General features: G+C 36.1%; 1 protein-coding gene across 3 annotated transcripts in view; it reads right to left on the bottom strand.

The window, feature by feature from the left end:
- Nucleotides 1–10,225: 10,225 nt before the first annotated feature.
- The window catches only part of LOC121390246 (caspase-3-like), a 29,682-nt gene continuing 17,702 nt past the window's right edge, over nt 10,226–22,205 (bottom strand). For all 3 annotated transcript variants that reach the window (XM_041522029.1, XM_041522026.1, XM_041522028.1), the window contains exons 7-9: nt 18,271–18,492; nt 12,253–12,362; nt 10,226–10,618 (exon numbers count right to left, since the gene is read on the bottom strand). In XM_041522029.1, the coding sequence (XP_041377963.1) occupies nt 10,460–10,618; nt 12,253–12,362; nt 18,271–18,492 (491 nt within the window). In that variant the 3' untranslated portion in view covers nt 10,226–10,459. The remainder of the gene's footprint in view (nt 10,619–12,252; nt 12,363–18,270; nt 18,493–22,205) is intronic.

Genomic DNA, 22,205 nt, shown 5'->3' with positions numbered 1-22,205 from the left:
TACAAAAATGTGTTTTAGTCCCCTACCGGAGAGGACTATAGGACTATAGGTTTCATCTCAGTTTGTCCGTCAGTTTGTCTGTCTGTCCGTCCATATGTCCCACGTTTTCCTGATATTTGTTTAGTTTTTTTGCAGGCTTTGAGATACTGAGCTGACATTTTGTGTATAGTTTCATTATGTACTGTTACACATGAAGTTTGACGTTCATGGCGATTTACCCATTTTTTTTACCGGCCTCGGTGGCGTCGTGGCCCTTGAACTTACAGAGCTGGTAGGTACTGGGTTCGGATCCCAGTCGAGGCATGGGATTTTTAATAAGATACCTCCAAACCCTGAAAGTGCTCCGCAAGGCTCAATGGGTAGTGTAAACCACTTGCACCGACCAGTGATCACGTAACTGGTTCAACAGAGGCAATGGTTTGACTTTCCTGCCGATTTAAGCGCAAATAAAAGATCCCTTGCTGCCTTCGTAAAGAAGAGTATATGTGGCGACAGCGGTTTTCCTCAAGAAAACAGTGTCAGAATGACCATATTTTGACGTCCATAGCCGATGATAGGTTTAAAAATCACTCTAGTGGCTGATACATAAAACAAGTTTGACTTTACAAACTTTTATTTACCCATTTTTGACGGGGTTATGGCCCTTGAACTTAAGAGATGTGAACATTTGTTTTGCAGACTTTTTTTTCATCAGACCTTTAAATATTGAGCTGAAATTTTGTGTATACATGTAGGTTTATCACGTACTGTTACAGATCAAGTTTGACTTTCATGACGATTTAACCATTTTTGACGAGTATTTATGGCCCTTGAACTTGGGATATGTGAAAATTTGTTTTCCATTTTTACAATGCCTTTAAATACTGAGCTGAAATGTTGTGTATACATGTTGGTTTATCATATACTGATACAGATCAAGTTGGACTTTCATGGGGATTTACTCACTTTTGACGCAGTTGTGGCTCTTGAACTTAGGAGATGTGAAAAATTGTTTTCCGGACCAGTTGTATTGCTTCAAAAGTACCTTTAGAAATGAGCTGAAATAATTTCTGTTTGGTTTATCACGTACTGTTACAGATCAAAGTTGACTTTCATGGCGATTTAAAAAACATTTTTAACAGAGTTAAAACTCTTGATTTTGGGCAATATGAAAATTATGTTTCCGTATTTTTGCAATGCCTGGAGATATCATACCATGAAATGTAGAAATAGCTTTATGATTGTATATTGGCTTTATGGACGATCAAAGTTGGAAGTTTTCGTTGGTTGATTTTTCCCACTTTTCAGAGTTACTTTTCCTTTTCTTTACGAAGATACGAAAAATTGTTAGGCCCAGTAAAACCCATGTATTGCTTTAGCAGTACTATAGACATAGCAAAATGTGTTCATCTAGGTAAATAATCTTTCAATGTTACCTGTTTAGACGTAAGGAGAAAAGTAAGTGTTTTGGGAAATTTAAAAAAAAAAACCCCAAAAAAAACAAACATCAGTTATGTGTGCAATTTATGTATTATGTGAATGAATGAATGTTTAAACGTAACCCCATGGTACGAAAAATACATGGCTGCGATTGTGGTTTTATGGTAATGCAAATAAATAAAGTGATGCTCAACATTTCAATATAAAAAAATACTTTTACTAAACAAAAACAGTGTAAAGAAAATGTGCAAAAAAAACCCCAATTTTGTAGAATTTTACGGATACTGTTCATCTATACTTTCCAAACTTCAATTTTGTGCTGTAGATGGCCATTCTCAAAGAGAATGTTACACCCCTGCACCACGGTGAGGTTACAGCTCACGCAGGGGTGTATGTACTGGTGCACTGGCGTGTTCAACTGGGACAAGGAAGGAAATGTTTTATTAACGACGCACTCAACACATTTTATTTACGGTTATATGGCGTCAGACATATGGTTAAGGACCACAGAGATATATAGAGAGGAAACCCGTTGTCGCCACTTCTCATGGGCTACTCTTTTCGATTGGCAGCAAGGGATCTTTTATGTGCACCATCCCACAGACAGGGTAGGACATACCACGGCTTTTGATATATCAGTCGTGGTGCACTGTCTGGAACGAGAAATAGCGCAATGGGCCCATCGACGAGGATGGATCCCACGTCGACCGCGCACTTTACCACTGGGCTATGTCTCGACCCTCAACTGGGATAAGTGCCCACTTGTAAAAAAAAAAAAAAAAATCATCAAAACAACTACGACTTGTCTTTATTGCTGTGTTCTGTACTGTAAATCTTCAGCTGTAGTTACTGTAAATATTGCACAGCGATATGGTGCAGTAGGTCTGAATCCTACCAATTGTCAATTTGTATTTTTAAATGTAAGTACAATATATTAAAAAATAAAATTAATATTTTTTTGTAAGTGCTTTATTTTCTATATATCACAATAAGGAATGTCACATCAAATGTATGCTATACATATCAAATAATTTTGTCATATTTATCAAACAAACTCCGGTATGAGCAATGTGTTATAGACTTATGAATGAGTGTTACCACACCTGTCGCATAATCCACATTTTCAGTATTTCATCCAGGTATCTGAGAAACGTTTCCAAGTGGAGGTGGCAAGGGGAAGGAAATGGTTTATTTAACGACGCACTCAACACATTTTATTTACGGTTATATGGCGTCAGAAGGGCAAAGGGGAGGATGAAAGAACCTGCAACTAAAAATGATGCATCCCCTCGGCTGAAAGGCAAATTAGTATAGAACCCCATTCAACTGCTAGCACTTCATTAGCGGTGTCACGATGCACCGATATTGTTATGTGTTTAATAGTCTTCAATGTCACTCTAACGTCTATTCCGATAGTTAGATGCACCGGAAGTGTGTGCTCCGTTTTGTTCAGTTCTGGTCTCTTCTAGAATAAACACGTGCGTTCGCACGTCTGACAACTTTGTATTGTCGACATAATCAAAGTTAATGCCCCTTTAACACTTACACATTTGGTCGTAGGTTTGGCCACGTTTCGCCGCGTTCTCGAAGAACGCGGGTGGTCGCGAAGAGTGGAAATGGTCGCCGCCGAAGTACGCTCATTGTATGCCCATTGTACGTTATCACTACGTCTAGTACGTTCAACTAGATCGCGTCCAAAACACTTGCGACCCCCGTACGCTGTTAGTACGTCCATAACACCCACTGTACGTCACTGTTACGTTGTTAATGCGCTTACCGCGATCATTTTACCCTGTATCACGTCCAATTTACGACCGGTTCCACGATCGTAGGAGGCTCAGTACATTTTTTTTGTACGTCTTGAGTACCGTGCATATAAACCCGGGGTGGCTTGGTTAGCTTTCATTTCCAGTCTGACTTCCGATGAGTAAAGATCATGCCAGCTATTGCAAGACACAGGTTGATGGCAATATATGTTGCCATTTTGAATGATTTAATTGCTGCAGAAGACCTCGCCTTGGCTGGTTTGGCGAAAGAGGTGCGGAACGACGGGAAACGGCGTGAGTGGTGGGTGAGGCCTTGGCTGCAAGCCAAAGTACTCTTTGGCCAGTACCAGCAGATGGAGATGGAGATTGCTGACCACGCCAGCTTCCAGAACTTCCTTCGCTTCGAGCCGCAAATGTTCTATGAACTGGAGAGAGTTGGTGCTCGCATTCAACGCCAAGACACCTTCAGGAAAGCATTTCATCCAGGCTTCAAGCTGGTTACTGGTCACTGGCTGCATATACAAGTCTCTCGTGTATAACTTCCGAGTGGTGCACAACAAATAACCTTGCACTGTTCATTCCGGAGACACGAACTCGAAAAATAAGGCCTTTTTTCGAGGTTGGCCCCTAGACCAGTTGTTATGATTATATCCTTAATGTGCATTTTAAATGAGAGGGTTGTTCCTATATCTGTTGTACAACATCAACTGAAATGATGCATCCCCTCGGTTGAAAGGCAAATTAGTATAGACATATCGCTATTTATATGCGGAGCGCGAACAACAAAAATTAGGACGTAGTAAGAACGTGCTGACAACGTACGACGGACTCCATGAACGTACGTAGAACGTAGCGAGAACCTAATTAGAACTTCCTGGACGAATGAATGAACGAATGAAAAAACGCCAAGAGAGCCCCGAGGACGTAGTCAGAGCATACAATGAAGGTAGTATGGACGTACAACAGACGACGAGAACGCAGTCAACAAATTGAGGTGGGATGCAATGGCTCCGCCCCAAACAGGTATAGTACTCGTATCACAAGACAACAAATATTAAATTGCAGTGCCTCAATTCTTACTTTAAATTTATATTACTGTACTAGTTAATTTACAGAATGAACACTCATTCAAGTCAAAAAGACACCGACAGTTTGAAAATAAAACAATTTATAAGCATGATTACGTATTTTTGAAAATTGCAGTAAGAAAAAAATATCAAGTCATGACAATTTTAACCATAGTCCGTCCCATGCTTTTTTTATACTATGGAATTTACTACAAGTTATTTATTTATGAGCCGATTATTTTCTAAATTGAACTTAAAAACAGTACTTTCTTATTTCCAAAACACTTTTACTTTTCTTCTTACGTCAAAGAAAACAGAAATTATGTTTAAAAAAATAAAATTGTAGGAGGATGTGATGGACCATAGTAAAGTTTGCTTTTGTTGTAATGGTGGGAATTAGTTAAGGGAACAGGGTATATTGTGGGCAGTGGTTGGGGTGAAGGCAAGGACGGAATGTTAGTAGACTCACTGGTATTTATGTCTTAACAAGCAAATATAAAATTAAAAAATATATTTTAAAAATCATACTTCCACTATCTCTAATATAATCTATTATAATATAATATGCAAGGCCTTTTTAACAGTTTCCGATCGTTATGATCTCTTCTCCTAATTTGATCTGCACTGCCAACCACCTTCTTTGTACTTAACTGATTCCGCACTTAGCAAGGATCTTTTTGTGCTCATGTCCAGTTGACTACTGTTTACACATTGTGCAAAATATTACTTACAAAAATTAGTTACATACCGTAATTACAATGGCAATGGACGTCGCCATCTTTATTACTTAGAAGTGGCTATATTTACGGTTGCCGTGTACCAATGGCTAATGGAGGGCTGCAGCATATTTACACAGTGGTAATATTTCTTGAGGGGAAAGCCCAGTGTAAAATCACAACACACCATTTAAATTCTCTCATGCTTGGCACAGGTTACATCTAGTAAATACATTTTTTAAAATACAGAACTGTAGTTTGGTAAAACAATATCAAGATGCATGTTCATGTATCTATTAAAGCCGCACACCCTAGTTCCATCCAGCGAAAATAAATTATAATTTGGTTAATCTACAAACCTGTAACACACTTAGATCACGTTTTTATCAAATGGAGTGAAAAAGCAGGTTTTATATCGATAAATACCATGGAAATCACCATGTCCCAATTGCTTGAAATAATTTTAAAAGTTAGTATTCTGATGTCACCGGTAGATGTCGCTCGAAGCACAACAATGCCTACGTCACGACAAATTTCACAGAGTGCGCACAGACTTGGGGTGCGTTCTTTTCACCTCTCCTGGACATGTTTCAACTGTTCTGTCCTGGTTGTATCCTCTCTCCAGATATCGTAAGACTTAGCAAAATTATTGGTTTTAAAGGTTTGTAACGTTTTGTATTGAGACACTTACTTGTCTGAACTTTATTGTTACTGAAAATGTTCACGAACTGTGAAGAAAAATCTCACAAATGAACAACAACAAATCGGATGTTGATTGCGCGAACCTTGCACGAGAAAACAAACCGAACCAAAATGATAACGGTCACGTGGTATACCAACATCTGTGACGTTTACACAGGAAGATTCCCTCTAAAAATAGATTGGACCTAGCTTGCTTAACGTTTTTTTCTTGACAGCACGTCTTGTAAAAAAATGCAAAAAATGCATTTCGTGGTTTTACAAACATCAGGATTACCAAAAAGCACTTCAGGTGAATGGAAATGTGTATTCTAAATAATAAAATGTAAGTAAAGTGCAAACCCTATTTGTGAAAAATGGGGTTTAATAGCGAAAAACAACGCCGTAATGGTTAACAAATAGCCGTAACTAGTGTGTCCCTTTAAGATAATGATGAGTCTATTTAAATAAGTTGTAAAAACTTATTTAAAGTGCCTCTCAACTTTTTGTATTTCATTATTGAATGACGTGTATTTGATGCCTGCAGCACAGCTAAATAAATTCGCGATATCTCAAATCTCCTTTTTCCTTACGAGTCGGATAATTATATGCAATTTAGTATGCTATAGTTTACAAACAATTCATTGTTTTTATTAATAAAACCTCAACACCCCCAACTTCTCAAATTACAACTTGCCTATAGTACAGCATGATTTTGATGTCTTTGAAATGCAATTTGTAAATTACATTTTGCATGTAATAAATAATAACAATCGCAAATCTAGTGACGTCATTAAATGCTGGCACCAAAAAGATTGTTTTGTTTAACGACACAATTTGAGCACATTTATTAATCATCGGCTATTGGATGTCAAACATTTGTTAATTCTGACATATAATCTTAGAGAAGAAACCTGCTACATTTATCTTTTATATGCACTATCCCACAGACAGGATAGTTCATACCACTACCTTTGACGTACCAGTCATGCTGCACTGGATAGAGCGAGAAATGGCCCAAAGGGCCCACCTAATGGGATCGATCCCAGACCGACCGCACATCAAGCGAGCACTTTACCAATAGGTTACGTCCTGCCCACCAGGCACATGGTAAAGTAAACTTTTCTAGGATCTACACTTTGTAGCCTGGTATTTCTTTCAAGGAATAAGACTGCAGGGTTCTTACACATGAAAAAACATCAAATTCAAGGATATTTCCAGGACATTTCAAAAATCTTCCATGACATGAAATGTTCTGTCAATAAATGTTTTTATAACAAATTGTTGTCTGAATTTAGACAGGTTATGAGGACAAAAAGAAACCCACCATATTTTAGTCTAGATTTCCAGGACATCATCAAATTTAATGCTTTTTTCAGGACATTCCAGGCCTGGATTTTAAAATCATGAAATTCAAAGAAAGAAAGAAATGTTTTATTTAACGACGCACTCAACACATTTTATTTACGGTTATATGGTGTCAGACATATGGTTAAGGACCACACAGATTCTGAGAGGAAACCCGCTGTCGCCACTACATGGGCTACTCTTCCGATTAGCAGCAAGGGATCTTTTATTTGTGCTTCCCACAGGCAGGATAGCACAAACCATGGCCTTTGTTGAACCAGTTATGGATCACTGGTTTGTGCAAGTGGTTTACACCTACCCATTGAGCCTTGCGGAGCACTCAATCAGGGTTTGGAGTCAGTATCTGGATTAAAAATCCCATGCCTCGACTGGGATCCGAACCCAGTACCTACCAGCCTGTAGACCGATGGCCTGCCACGACGCCGGTCATGAAATTCAAGGACATTGCAGGATTTCCAGGATGTGTAAGAACCCTGAAGAGATGTTCAGTTGCTACTACACAGTTCCATTAAAATTACACACCGGTATTAAATACTGTTTAGATCAGCAGTATCTGTAAATTCAGCGAAACCTCTCAAAACCAGACCCTCTATAAAATAGAATTCTCTCAAAAACTGATTTTGTTTTTTAACGGTCATTTTTAAATATTAATACACAAGAGAACCTGTCTAAACCGGATACCTCTTAAAACCATATTTTTTACTTGGGCCCAGGGTGTCCGGGTTAGAGTAGTTTTACAGTACATTGTACAATGTGTTTCAGGTTTTTCTAAGATTTATATTAGCCCAGACTGGATGTCACATCCCAATAATTTCATATTTTTTACTTGGGCCCATGGTGTCCAGTTTAGAGTGGTTTCACAGTACATTGTACAATGTGTTTCAGGTTTTTCTAAGATTTATAGTAGCCCAGACTGGATGTAACATCCCAATAATTTCATACATACATGTACGAAAAAATATGTAATAAAAATAAAATGCATTTTGACCAAATACATTGTATATAAAGAAACTGCTATTATAAACAAGGAAATATATGTAATATGTTATTTCAGCTGTTAAAAAGGCTCTATTTGTCAGAAAGGTGTAAACAATGTTGTAACACTATCGGTTTATCATGCACTTCACGGTAATGCATAACCCTTTGTAAAACTCTCGCGAGATCTGGTTCACATAAAAACTTGGCTCTTTGAGATTTGTTTGTGTTTGTATTTTCAACAACATCTCTTAAATGTTGTTACATGGTGGCAGCGGTGGGATATCTCGCACTACTGAACATTAGAAACACCCCTACCCAAGGTGTTGACAGCAGTCCTGCTCAAAGACTTTTAGGAAGAAGAACAAAAACAATACTGCCAACTTCAAGAAATCTTCTCCAACCAGGAAACATACAGAATGAACGTGAAACTGAACAACTGAGGTCAAACCAAAAGCGACAAGCTAACTACTATAACAAATCAGCACATGATTTGCCTGTACTTAAAAAAGGCGATACTGTAAGAATGAAACCTTTCAGAACAGGTGAAAAGTTCTGGGAAAAAGCTGAAGTTACTCGTAGATTGGATGAAAGATCATATGAACTTCGATCTGGTGAAACTTTTTATCGACGTAACAGAGTACATTTGAAAAAGACGCATGAACCTGCACTAGACAATGTCTTGACTAACTTTCCGTTTGAAACACTTGAACCAAATTACCGTGTCGAGAAGCCATGTCACCATGAATCAACTCGTGAAATCCCTGCAAGAGAAACCCTGAGTATGTCTGGACCCAGCACATCCAGATTTGGTCGTACCATCAAACAGCCTACTAGATGGAAGGACTATGTTAAATAACTTGTTCATTTATATTAAGGAAATTCTTCAAAGCTATTTCATTATTGCTGCATTCTGTTGGAAAAGTTAACCTGTTTAAATATTTTAAAAATCAATTATTGATCTATTTTGTTAACTGAAAACTTTACTGTTTTTCGTGTTTATGCTGCTTTCTCATGAATGGTTTACCTAGTATATTCATGAACGGTCAAGCAGAACATTTGTGAAGAATTTCTCAGTATGAACAGTCACCTATACGAGTTGATATTCATGAACTGTAATTTCATAACTGACAGTTTGTGGTAGTATTAATTTTAATTTGTATTTTAGAGTTTCTGATTTAATCTTTCTTAAAGCTATTAACAAGTTGTCACATTATTATTATTCTGAACAACTTTAAGAACTGAACCTTTAGCTTCTCATAGAGGGAAGGATGTAACACTATCGGTTTATCATGCACTTCACGGTAATGCATAACCCTTTGTAAAACTCTCGCGAGATCTGGTTTACATAAAAAAACTTGGCTCTTTGAGATTTGTTTGTGTTTGTATTTTCAACAACATCTCTTAAATGTTGTTACAAATGTCAGTAAGTTCAGGACAGTCCCTTTAAAGGGACAGACCCCAGTTTCAGCCAATAAAAATGTAAACTAAAGCTAAAGCTCATGACAAGTGAAAATTATTTTACTCGGGACATAAATTTCATAATAACTGGTAACTCGTTTATTACCCTCTATATCTGCATGACAAGTAAAATGTAGCTCAAGCAGAATGTTGTTCAATGGTTATTCAGTGAAATCGTGACACACTTTACAACACTTTTCCCCTACCAGGGCTTTAGATCACACTCATTTGGGCACAACATGGGCCTAATTCATTAAACTCTCGCGCAACTTTGTGACCTTGCAGTGCAGTGCTAAAAGACTTGCAAAGAGGATCTAACGTGTTTTGTCTGTTCTGAGCACGCCAAGGTCTTTTCAGTGCAGCAATGTTAAAGGGACATACCCTAGTTTTCAAACACTAAGGCATATGTTTGACTATTATAGTCGCTTTTTATAACAGAAATCATATTTTACTTAGATTTTATGGTTTAGATTAGCAATTTCCATACATTCGAAGTGTTTTTCTTCATCCTGGTGTTTTTAATATCACAAAATGCATTTTTCACATTTTTAGAAACGCACATGCCTTAGAAGTAACAGTTATGGAGTCTAAAAATATTTCACCATTTCAAAGTCACAGACTCATGTTTCTCTCAATTGTAACTTTATCCAAATGTGTTACAGGTTTGTAAATTAACTAAATTGAGTGTTAATTTTCATGGGTTGAAACTAGGGTCTGTCCCTTTAATAAAAGTTGGTAACGAGTTGTACACATTCAGAAATGCATTTCAAGTTAGTTTAATCTATAATTACAGTTTAATAATTAATCCACTGATTTTGAGAGGAATTGTCTTGAGGTTAGCATGTCTATACTTCATTTCAGCTTGCTTATTTTGGGCACACCCTTTCATTGCCTCAGCTTTGGAGCAATCTAAAGTCCTGCCTACTTACATATTTTCCAAAAAAAGGTACATGACACATTAATTTAAATATTTTCTTTGAGTATGATGTTAGCAAGAGGTCAAATGGTTTCAGCTAGTAGGCTGCATGTTAGAAGGAGGGGCTGGTGTCTCTGATGACGATAACCACAGGCCTGGGAAGAAGTAGAAATCTTTTGACAGCCGTGACTCGTATGTCGACACCTGCATCAAACCGTCATTTGTCCGTCCCCGACCAACCAGACGGTTGACCTGAAAAACAAACAGTAATGAGGAATAGGAAAGGAAAGGAATGTTTAGTATTTTGTATAAAATTGATCTGAATTTCAAAGGCTGCACTAATGCAATATATATATATATATATATATATATATATATATAGAGAGAGAGAGAGAGAGAGAGAGAGAGAGAGAGAGAGAGAGAGAGGGAGAGAGAGAGAGAGAAAAGATTTGTCACAAGTATTTTTTAATAAGGAAAATATCAACCAAGTCAATGTTAATCGGTATTTGTCGAGGCTCTGCCGAGATTAACTAGATGAGGTTGATATTTTCCATATTAAAAAACACGAGTAGCGAATTCTATTTATCCTATAACACTTCTAAAATAACATTTTAATTATTTTTTTTTTAGGAAATCACAGTCCTAAAGTCGCCACCATCGATAATATGACGTCATCACGATTAGCACAGATTAGTTTGACGTCACAAATTAATTGAGGTCACAGCACTAGGTTTATTGACATTTAAGCAAACGTACTAGGGTGACATTCCATAATTGACATATATGCATTCATAGTCATCAAATAAAAACATTTCAATAGCAATTTTACACTGAAAGCTGTCCAGCGTTCAGAAAACAAAAAACACTATGCACTCGTTTATTTTGATGTAAGTACATCCAAAATGATGATATTCAAGTTTGATGACATTTTCATTCGAAACAACACTGCACCACATATTCTTACGTCAATTAAATATCTAGTAATGGTGGACTGGAATTAAAGTTGTGTGTACAGTTTACAAAAACATGTTGTATTAAGCTTGAGATTATATGATAAAAAGATTATTACCCTCATGTGTTTCGGTATTGTCAATATCATATATTAGGAATAAAAATAACGTATTATGCTCACCAGAGGCTCGCATAATACAATTTTTATTCCTAATATATGATATTGTCGATACCAAAAAACCCTATATATATATATATATAGAGAGAGAGAGAGAGAGAGAGAGAGAGAGAGAGAGACTCGAGAGACACAGAGAGAGATAGAGAAAGGAATGTTTGTTTAACAAAACCTCAGAACATTTTAAACTATGCCAATTTGGTGTGGTTATTTCAATTTTTGTTATATAGATTAAAGTTAAAGTTAAACTTTGTTTTGTTTAACGACACCACTACAGCACACTGATTTATTAATCATCGGCTACATGTATATTGGATGTCAAACATCTAGTAATTTTGACATATAGTTTTAGAGAGGAAACCCACTACATTTTTCCATTAGCAGCAAGGGATCTTTCATATGCACCATTCCCCAGACAGGTCTTTGATATACCAGTCGTAGTCCACTGGCAGGAATGCGCAATAGCCGCCCAATGGGCCCATAGATGGGGATTGATCCTACACCGACCGTGCATCAAGCAAACACTATACCACTAAGCTACGCCGACCATGCATCGGGCAAATGCTATACCACTAAGCTACGCCGACCGTGCATCGAGCAAATGCTATACCACTAAGCTACGCCGACCGTGCATCGGGCAAGTGCTATACCATTAAGCTATGCCGACCGTGCATCAGGCAAGTGCTATACCACTAAGCTACACCGACCGTGCATCAGGCAAGTGCTATACCACTAAGCTACGCCACACTCATAGGCCTACCTTGGTCATCAGTTTGGAGATATCATCTTTGTGAGCAAACTTCTGAAAGATGTAGACAATTGCCTGGATAAACCATGTTCCTTTCTTTGTGTTCCTCCATGATAAATAATCTAAAAACAATTATATCTATATATATCAGGGATGAAAATTAACATGAAAACCATGGTTGCCAGCAGGGCCAGTTGAAGAAAAATATTACTGGCTCTTCTCAAATTCAACTAGCCCTTCAATGATCACATTGAAATTTAACTGCACAGCCAAAAATAAAAGCTAGAATGTTCTTTTTTGAATAATAACAATGTGCTCACCGTATATAATCTGTTTGCTTCAACAAGAAACCAATAAATTGGCATGTAACTTCATAATGAAGAGTTAAAATTCATATTAAAAATTATTATTCAGTTTTAAACCCATACCAACTCAAATAAAAAAAATTGAAAAAGAAATCCAATATAAATAAAAATGTTTCTTTATAAATTACCATTAAATTATACAGATTAAATCTCATTTTTAATACATGGGTGAAGACAAAATGCTAGAACAGCCAAGGTATGCAACTTGACTTGCATTCTCTCTGAAGTAAAAGATAATGCAGTACAGAGAGACTAAAGGTAGAACTGTGCTTGCTTTAATAAACTAGTCTGGGAGTGGCAGTCCTCTGTGGCAATGCAAGAGGGGTGAAATATCCAGTAAAGGATTTCCTTGAGAGTTGCTATCCTCCTATAGGCGAGACACTAGATAGAGATCCATGGAATCATCCACTATTTTGCCAAATCCCAATTCGACTCTGCATTGTAACGATATATGGCACTGATTATGTATTACAGTTTTGTCATTCAGATTCCCTTGAATGTTCTATCAACTGACTAGAACCTATTTTAGAAAAGAAGGTTTAACCTACATGTATGCAGTTTGATGGTAATTTGTAAATATATATTTTTTAATTTACCCTGAACGTTTTCAAAAAAAAAAAAAATGTTACTTGAGATGGCATGGGTTTAAAACTTAATACATTAGTGTTTTTATATGAATTTATCTTTATTCATTATGAAGTTACATGCCAATTGATCGGTTCCCTTTTGATGCAAACGAACAATAGCCAAAAACGTTATATTTTCTGCATCAGTAAAATGTAATAATGCGTGCATGTGTGCCTGTGTGAGTGTGTTTGTACACGCACACGTGTGCGTTTAATTTGGATATTGTAAATACATGTACAACAGTAATAGGCTTGTAATAAAATAAATATCAAAAGACAACTAAATCTGAAAAAACAACAGAACAGAACTTCATTATTCACTAGTCCTTGGCTTTTGACAAAATCACGGCGAGTGAAAAATCGTACACCTCAATACACTTGGGTGCGTGAAAAATTGCACTCACCAAAATGCTAAGGCAAGTGAAAACCAAGCATTATTAATTTATGAAGTATTTAGTACATGTAAATGTAGACATACATTGTATGTTGCAAAAATTAACCAATAATATTTTCTTCTAATTTTATGTTGTTTGGTTTATTAGTGTAGTCGGACTTCTTTTCCCTTTCAGGAATGGAGTTATTCAAATATCTCACCAGTACTCTAGACATATAATTATGACATACACTGATGCAAACAATTTTATTTTTTAGTTACAATATGTACAATTCAAATAAGTTGATGCACATAATTATACATACCTTTTCAGTGTTAAATGAATGTGCAGCTAAACGTGTAGGAATCAACTTGTCTCAAATTTCATTATTATGTACAACAAACATGATTAGGATAGTTGGGATGGGAAAAACATCACTGGTTTTGAGGAGGTGGTTCAATTAGAACTACGACCCAAGCATCTCAGGTGTGCACTACCGTATTGAAAGAAACAAAAATTAAAGTTTTATTTGATTTTTTTTTTAAAGATAAAAAAATTAATAATAATAATAGACCTAGGCCTATTTCTACATACCTATTATCATTTCTTTTCCTTCTTTTTATTATTCTGTCTACTTCTGAATTGTCTTTGTCTAAATTTCATTTCTTTTTTAAAGAAAGTAGAAAGTACGTTACACGTTTGCCATTTTTGGGACCTAACGTAAGCTTTGCATTCATTTGCATTCATTTGCGTAGGCTACAGAAGCGGTATTTAATTCAAGTCCATCATTTTCCTTAACTATATGAACAGTGTAAATGAGTTAGCCTTATAAGACACTGTGATCTATGAGCTTACAAAAGTGGACTGTTTCTAACTAATAATAACTTAAATAGGCAAAGGAGTTTTGATCAGATTGGTACATATTCGAAGATGTCTATTAAACCAATGTTTTCCAATTTGTATAGCAAAGATAAGTGCCTGTCATATATTAAAAGATTGCATGGACGCTTACCATTCATGTCACTTTTTTTTTGGTATTATTAAAGTGGACTTTTTATCAGCCACATAAGGTAAATAGTGGCAATTAATATACACAATTATTTTACGTGTGCTGTTTGTTAAGTGTAACATGCATTATTTTTCACACTCGCAACATTGAAATTACGTGCACTGTACAAGCACGATCGCACTGGCACATCTAAAAAGGCAAGGTCTGGTGCAGGCCGTTACACAAATGCATAGGAGGAATATACTTATTGTTTATTACAGTAATAGTTGGACGGATATGTCATCATGTAAGGCTTGGTGTCATGCAAATCACTTAAAACTTAAAACAATACCGACAATGACATTGACAATCAATTAACCGACTTTTGAAATAATGCCTGTGGTACCGGAAATTTCATTGTTATTTTTATATACACGCATGTGTTAGTGTAAGTTAAAACTACAAAATAAATTCTTGATTTTGTCCCAGAATAATATAAGCTAATTAAACATGATTATTTTTTACCATAGTTCATTGAATAACAATTGTTAAAAAGTAGGTCTGCTAGATAATTATGGCATATCCATTCCAATAAGCTGACGACTTCCAGATTTTAAAAATACATGCAATGTCTGCAAAACGTTTTGAGCTCTATTTTTAGAAAGACTCGGCCCAAAACCACAGAAGCTGAGTCTGGCACTGTCAAAATATAATGCATGTTCTATGTCTTCTGCTGCTGGTGTGCTTTGTCACGTTTGATTCAGTTTCAGTGTGTTTCTTTAACTGACCAGTACTATATTTGCCAGACCCTAAAATCGATGGTCACACAACGGACTACCTTTGTAAAAAGTTTAGTCGCCTATAGCCAGTTTTCAACCCTGATATATATATGTATATACAGTCGAACTTGGTCTAACGGGCACCTCTCTATAACGGCCACCTGCCCATAACGGCCACCCTGAAACCCCACCAAGGCATTTCTTTCTTTATTTGACCTTTATAGAACGGCCACCTGTCCAACGCGGCAGCAGCCACTATTTTTTTTAGCAAAAATAAGGTCTGAACTTGCATCGTAAACAAATATACGTTTACTAATACTAAGCATTATTTTAATCATTTTGTTAATTTGTTAAATGTCAACAGCTGTTCGGTTCCAGCGGTTGTACAATTTACATTCGATAGTTCAGCTCGAATCATTACTCAATAAGAATGTATTACAGTATCTGATTGTTGCAGTATTATCAAAGGCAGTTATAACCAAGGTGCCTACTAGTCCCTAGTAATCTATTTGTATGGATGTAAGCTTCTGTATACTGCTTGTCAACATTCACCGTCACACATGTACCACCGTTGGTGATCTTTATATGAATAAAGTTGTTGTTGTTGTTGTTGTCAACCAGGCATGATTGTTGTTCATAAGCAGTTTGCACCAAGCGGCAAACATTAATGAATTTAGTTAAGCCGGTATGCTTAGTGTAGGTAAATCGCAACCTTTGTTTACCGAAATTGCTTTTTTTGCAGTTCGCGACGTAATTCCAATGCAAGTACCGTACCAATGGATTAGCGGCAACAGAAAAGTAATAATGAGTTAAACAAGTCACTTGAGTATAAATCCCAATTAAACAAAAGTAAATTTCAGTTTTGTATTATTTATTTATGAACCAACTGTCAAACAAAATGTTACCATAAAATCGTTCTGCCTTAACTTTAGAATAACTAGTGCTAGAACGTATAGGGGTATTGGAATTAACAAAGGAAATCAAACGGTTACAACTGTTAATAATGAGATTTTATAGCGAAATATGTTAGGGTCTCGATTGAATATTTTGGGACCTCTGTATAAAGGCCACCTGTCCGTAACGGCCACGTTCTGTTGGTCCCTTGAGTAGTTGTTATATACAAGTTCGACTGTATATATACATATACATATACATATACATACACACACACACATATATATATATATATATATACTCTTCAAAAAAAGTAGGGGGACTCTAATAAGAATTTACAATTCCAAAACTGTAAGGTATATTACATGTAGCTGTGGGGAATGGTTATATGATAATAGTTAATTAATTGGGCAAACATCACAACCGGTAGTTCAGTATTACAGTAGGTTTTATGACCACCAAAGATCTTGAACGACGATTGGGGTCAGATGTGAAATTTTGAAAGTTGACAAACATAAAAATTAAGGAATTGAAAAAGAAAAATAATGAAAAATCGAAAGAAAATCATTGACAAAAAAAACTGTGTGATGCACATGCAAAGTATGTGTTTTGCCAAATAGTTTTTTCGGTCTAAAATATCAGGTGATATTTGTAGTTTTATCTTGAATCATGAAGGAATGCGAAACAATAAATATGAAAACACCCGAAACGATAAATATGAAAACACCAAAAAAAATAAAAAAATAATCACATATGATCAGTGAAAACCCCCACAAATTGTATATATTTTACATAATAGAATAAATAATATAAAAAAGGAATAAAAGTTATGAATTTTAATTCCCATATATGTATAAAAAGTACGAGTATTCAGTACTGTATCTTGAAAATTAATAAAAGATGGCACCGTTGAAGCGTTTGACAGCCTGAGCTAGACAAAGATAGTAATAACGTCATCACTGATTGGATGAAATTTGACCTCTACAGGCTCTTGAGATAACAGTACATGTAGCTGTTCTGGTTACTCCCACTTGTTAAAAAAAAAGGTGGAAACCTTTTGTTAATTTTAAAATCCTTTATAATTATTGGATACACTACATTGAACAGTCAACAATAAATACATTTATAGATTATTTCATTATATTTTATGCTATTTTAAGCAGTTTGTATTGCACAAAAGTCTCTTACTTTGGACTAGGACACTCGACCCGACAGAGCTCCGTACACGGGTGTTGACAGGTGTTGATTGTAACCAGTTGCAAATTCTGGGTCCTTTGTTTTAATTGGAGTGTAATACCTTGATGGCTCTCTAAACCAAGAATGGTGCTATCGTTAATGTCTGTGTAATATATTGACCGACTCAGCGACTTTGACAAATGTCTAGCCTAATGGCAGTCGATTGACACTACTGTAGGTCCGACTTCAGTGACTGGCGATATACTTAAGCAGACTTTAAAGTCACAAACGTCTGAAACACCAGCCATATTGACCACTATTTATTTATTATTTTAAATCATGCACGAGATACCAATGTCTGGGCTGGCCGGTCCACTTGACCAATAGGAATTTGTTCCAATAATAGAAATGGACAGGTGCTTCGGACCATGACTACAAGTAAACCACAACTATAGGTCAACCACAACTATAGTAAACCATAACAATAGGTAAGCAACAACTACAAGTAAACCGCAACTATAGGTCAACCACAACTATAGGTCAACCACAACTACAAGTAAACTGTGACTTCAAGTAAACCAGGACTACAAGTAAATGATGACTAACAGTGACTACAATTAAACCATGATTAGAAGTAAACGGTGACTACAAGAAAATGTTGACTACAATGATGAGTACAAGTAAACGGTGACAAGTAAATGGTGACTACAAGGGTGACTAGAAGTAAATGGTGACTACAAGTAAATGGCAACTTCAAGTAAATCACGATTATGAGTCCTATTATATAGTGACTTGGAATATTTAGGGGGATTTTCTTGTTGTTTTTACCTGGAATAGTGGCCGATGCTATGAAAACATCTCCGCCGGCTGGTACCGAGGTCTCTTTCCTGACATCAGCCACAGTGTCATCTCTCGACACAGCAGCTGAGGTTTTATTTAAATTTAGATCTTTCATTTTCTTCAGTGAAAGCTCCACGTTATCTGGTTCACTGCCACTGCTACTGCTAACTGGTTCCACTGAGGCAATGGGTGCACCAAGGTCAACTTTTTCTATAAATATATTATATAAACCAAAATTTAGAGTTCTAAATTCTAAATTTCTAAAATGTGATTTACGCCAATTTCCAAATTTTGGAGTTAATAGTGAAAGTCAGGGTAAGGAGGGTAAAAAAAAATCTTAGAAATTAATGGATAAATTTTTTTAACTTTTAATTTATAGATGAAAGTAAGAGAACTTCAACTTAAAAGCACATATTATTTTGAATTTGGACGCTGTATTTGCATATTTTTATCTTGAATCATGAACGCAAAACGATAAACATCAAAACATGAAAGAAAAACTAAATGTTTGATCACATCAGACTCGGTGAAAAAAACAAATTATATATATTTTACATGATGGTGGTAATGGAATAAATAATATAAAAAAGGAATAAAAGTTATGCATTTTAACTCCCATATATGTATAAAAAGTACCAGTATTAGTACTATCCTGAAAATTAATAAACAATAACACCGTTGGAGCGTTTGACAACTTGAGCTGGCACACGTTTAGACAAAGCAATTAATAACGTTGTCGCCGATTGGATAACATTTGACCTCTCCTGGCTCTAAAAATAGCTGGTTTAGCTATTCCAGCTCACTCCCACTTTAAAAAAAGAAAGAATGTAAACTTTTTTCTTTTTTTTTAAAGTCCTTTATAATTATTTGATACACTACATTGAACAGTCAACAAGAAACACATTTATAGATTATTTCAGTATATTTTATGCTATTTCAAGCAGTTTGTTACTTTGTATTTCACAAAAGCCTCTTGCCTCGGACTAGGACACTCGACCCGACAGAGCTCCGTACACAGGCGTTGACAGGTGTTGATTGTAACCAGTTGCAAACTCTGGGTCCTTTGTTTTAATTGGAGTGTAATACCTTGATAGCTTTCTCACCAAGAATGATGTTATTGTTAACGCCTGTTTTATCTCGTGACCAGCACAGCGGCTTTGACAAATATCTAGCCTAGTGGCAGTAGATTGATTGTAGGTCCAACTTATCATATTATGGCAGACTTTAAAATCACAGACATCTGAAACACCAGTCAGTTTGATTACTATTTATTTATTTATTATTATTTTAAATTATGCACAAGATACCAATGTCTGGGCAGGCCGATCCAATTGGCGGATAGGAATTTGTTCCTATAATAGAAATGGACAGGTGCTTCGGACCGACAAGAATGATAAAAGTGGGACCGGCAAACGCACGTTTTTTAAAAATAATTTCGGTCTTAGAGATCGAGAATCGGTCCCAGACCGGGAAAAAAGGGCTTTCCCCCACCCCTGCTATATACATGTATAGTCCGTCCCATCCTTTTATAAAAATGTGTTTTTTCTAAATAATTTCAGTTTGATTTAATGTAAGAAGAAAAGTAAAAGTGTTTTGAAAATAACAAAAAGTAACAATTTTTGTGTGCAATTAAAAAAATATTTGGCTTAGAAATAAATAAAACTGTAATGAAATATATATTAAAATTGTCTTAAAAACTATCTTAAAATCCCAATGTTTCGTTTAAAACTTTAAACTTCCTCAGGGGAATAAAACACGAATGAAATGAAGTTAAAAACAGACTGGCTATAAGTGAACAGAATATAAACAACACAAACAACACAAACTAAATAAACAAAGGGAACTAATCAGGTAAATTGGTAATGAAAGGGATTGATTAAAACAACACAAAGGGAAAACAAAGGGAAAGAGTCAAAAGCTACCCAAAGTCAACCGTGAGCCCAGAGAGGTTTAATTAGCATTGCGAGTACAAAAGGTCTGAGGCCTGGAATATGTAGGTGTGGGCTGTGGGACCCCCAAACGGCCATTTTGAAGTGGCATCTCCTGTACCAACCCGAGAAGCCACCCCTCAAAATACCCCAAATTTTAAGTTTAATTAGCATGGTTGAGTACACTAATCAAACCGGCACCAAAATATTTTCCGTTGATATACTAATTAAGATTCACCATTCTTAAGTGTCATCTCCTGTACTTAGTCCACTTAAGAACGCCCCTAATTAGCGCTAATTAAACGTTTAATTAGCATAGTTGAGTACATCAACGAAACTGATGCCAAAATATTCCTTAGGGTATCCCAACTAAGGATCAAACTGATGATGAGGCAGTCCTTTCTGAGGATGAAGATTAAGGAAGGTGAAAGTTGTTTAGGCAGACAATGAAATGGAACCAGACTGCAACTCAAGTTTTGTATTGATCAATAATTTTCTTTCTTTCTGGTGTCTAATCAGAATAATGAACCTTCAGCTGAAGTTTGATCACATCAATAACTTAGATTAGATTTAGGGGTGCACTTTTCATTTTGACCTAGTCGTGGAGTTGATTGCATTTAGTATAATCATATACTCACATTCTTTATGCATGCTGTGGTTTTGGAGAAATCCCATTTTTATTTCATGTGTTTTGGCACGGAATCGAAAGTATATCCTGTGACTTCCAGCTTGGACAGAAATCCCCAAAATTTATTATTCAAATGAGTGGCTATTACATCACCCAGAACCATCATCTATGGACCGTGTGAACTAGCTTTATCTTAAAATTGGTATACCAGGCTTTTCACTGTTCAACTAATAGTACTCTCAGAATTTCACTAGACACTGGTGAAAACAATGGATCAACGTATGTATAACAATTACAACAGTTACTCTTGTTCATGCAAAAAGTATCACTGCTATAACACTCGCACTGAGAATTAAAGGCAATGAGTAGATCAAGTAAATGTAATCTTTCATTGTTCAAATGTGGAAATAGTCATATTACCATATTCATATAATATTAAATCAAACAGAAAACTATTTAGTTATATTAATCATACATTTTCATTTCACACTCATTGCATTTAAACTTTAAAGTGGACTAACTACAGGAGTTGACATTAAGAATCATGGGTCTTGTTTATCATACCAACAGAGAACATATTAATGTTTTGATGTACTCGTGAATGCTAATAAACCTGATATTGGGCAAATTGTGACCTTTGACCTTAAGTTGATTCAGTCAGGGGTTGATATTTAAGAATCATTGATCCTTAGTTGGGATACCCTAAGGAATATTTTGGCATCAGTTTCGTTTATGAACTCAGTCATGCTAATTAATCTTCTAATTAGTGCTAATTAGGGGTGTTCTTAAGTGGACTAAGTACAGGACTTGACACTTAAGAATGGTAGATCTTAATTAGTACATCAACAGAGAAAATTTTATCGTTAGTTTCGTTGATGTACTCGATCGTGCTAATTAAACCTGAAATTGGGTGGATTTTAACCTTTGACCCATTCTTAAGTGGATTCGGTACAGGGGTTGACACTTAAGAATCACTGATCCTTAGTCAGGGTACCCTAAAGAATATTTTGGCATCAGTTTCGTTGATGTACTCAACCATGCTAATTAAACTTCTAATTAGTGCTAATTAGGGGCGTTCTTAAGTGGACTAAGTACAGAAGGTGGATCTTAATTAGTATTTTGAGGGGCGGCCCCTCGGATTGGTACAGGAGATGACACTTAAGAATGGCTGTTTGGGGGTCCTACAGCCCACACCTACATATTCCAGGTCTCAGACCTTTTGTACTCGCAATGCTAATTAAACCTCTCTGGGCTCACAGACTAAAGCCACTGGGATGATTTTCGTTTAGTCCATGTGGCCAAACTGAGTTCAGTCTGTGAATCCAAAGGGACTCTGCTATGTTGAGTTTCTTTTTATCCTGATTGGA

This window comes from Gigantopelta aegis, chromosome 15 (assembly GCF_016097555.1).
Source record: "Gigantopelta aegis isolate Gae_Host chromosome 15, Gae_host_genome, whole genome shotgun sequence".
In the NCBI taxonomy this organism is placed as follows: Eukaryota; Metazoa; Mollusca; class Gastropoda; order Neomphalida; family Peltospiridae; genus Gigantopelta; species Gigantopelta aegis.
This window is presented reverse-complemented; position numbering and strand designations above follow the sequence as displayed.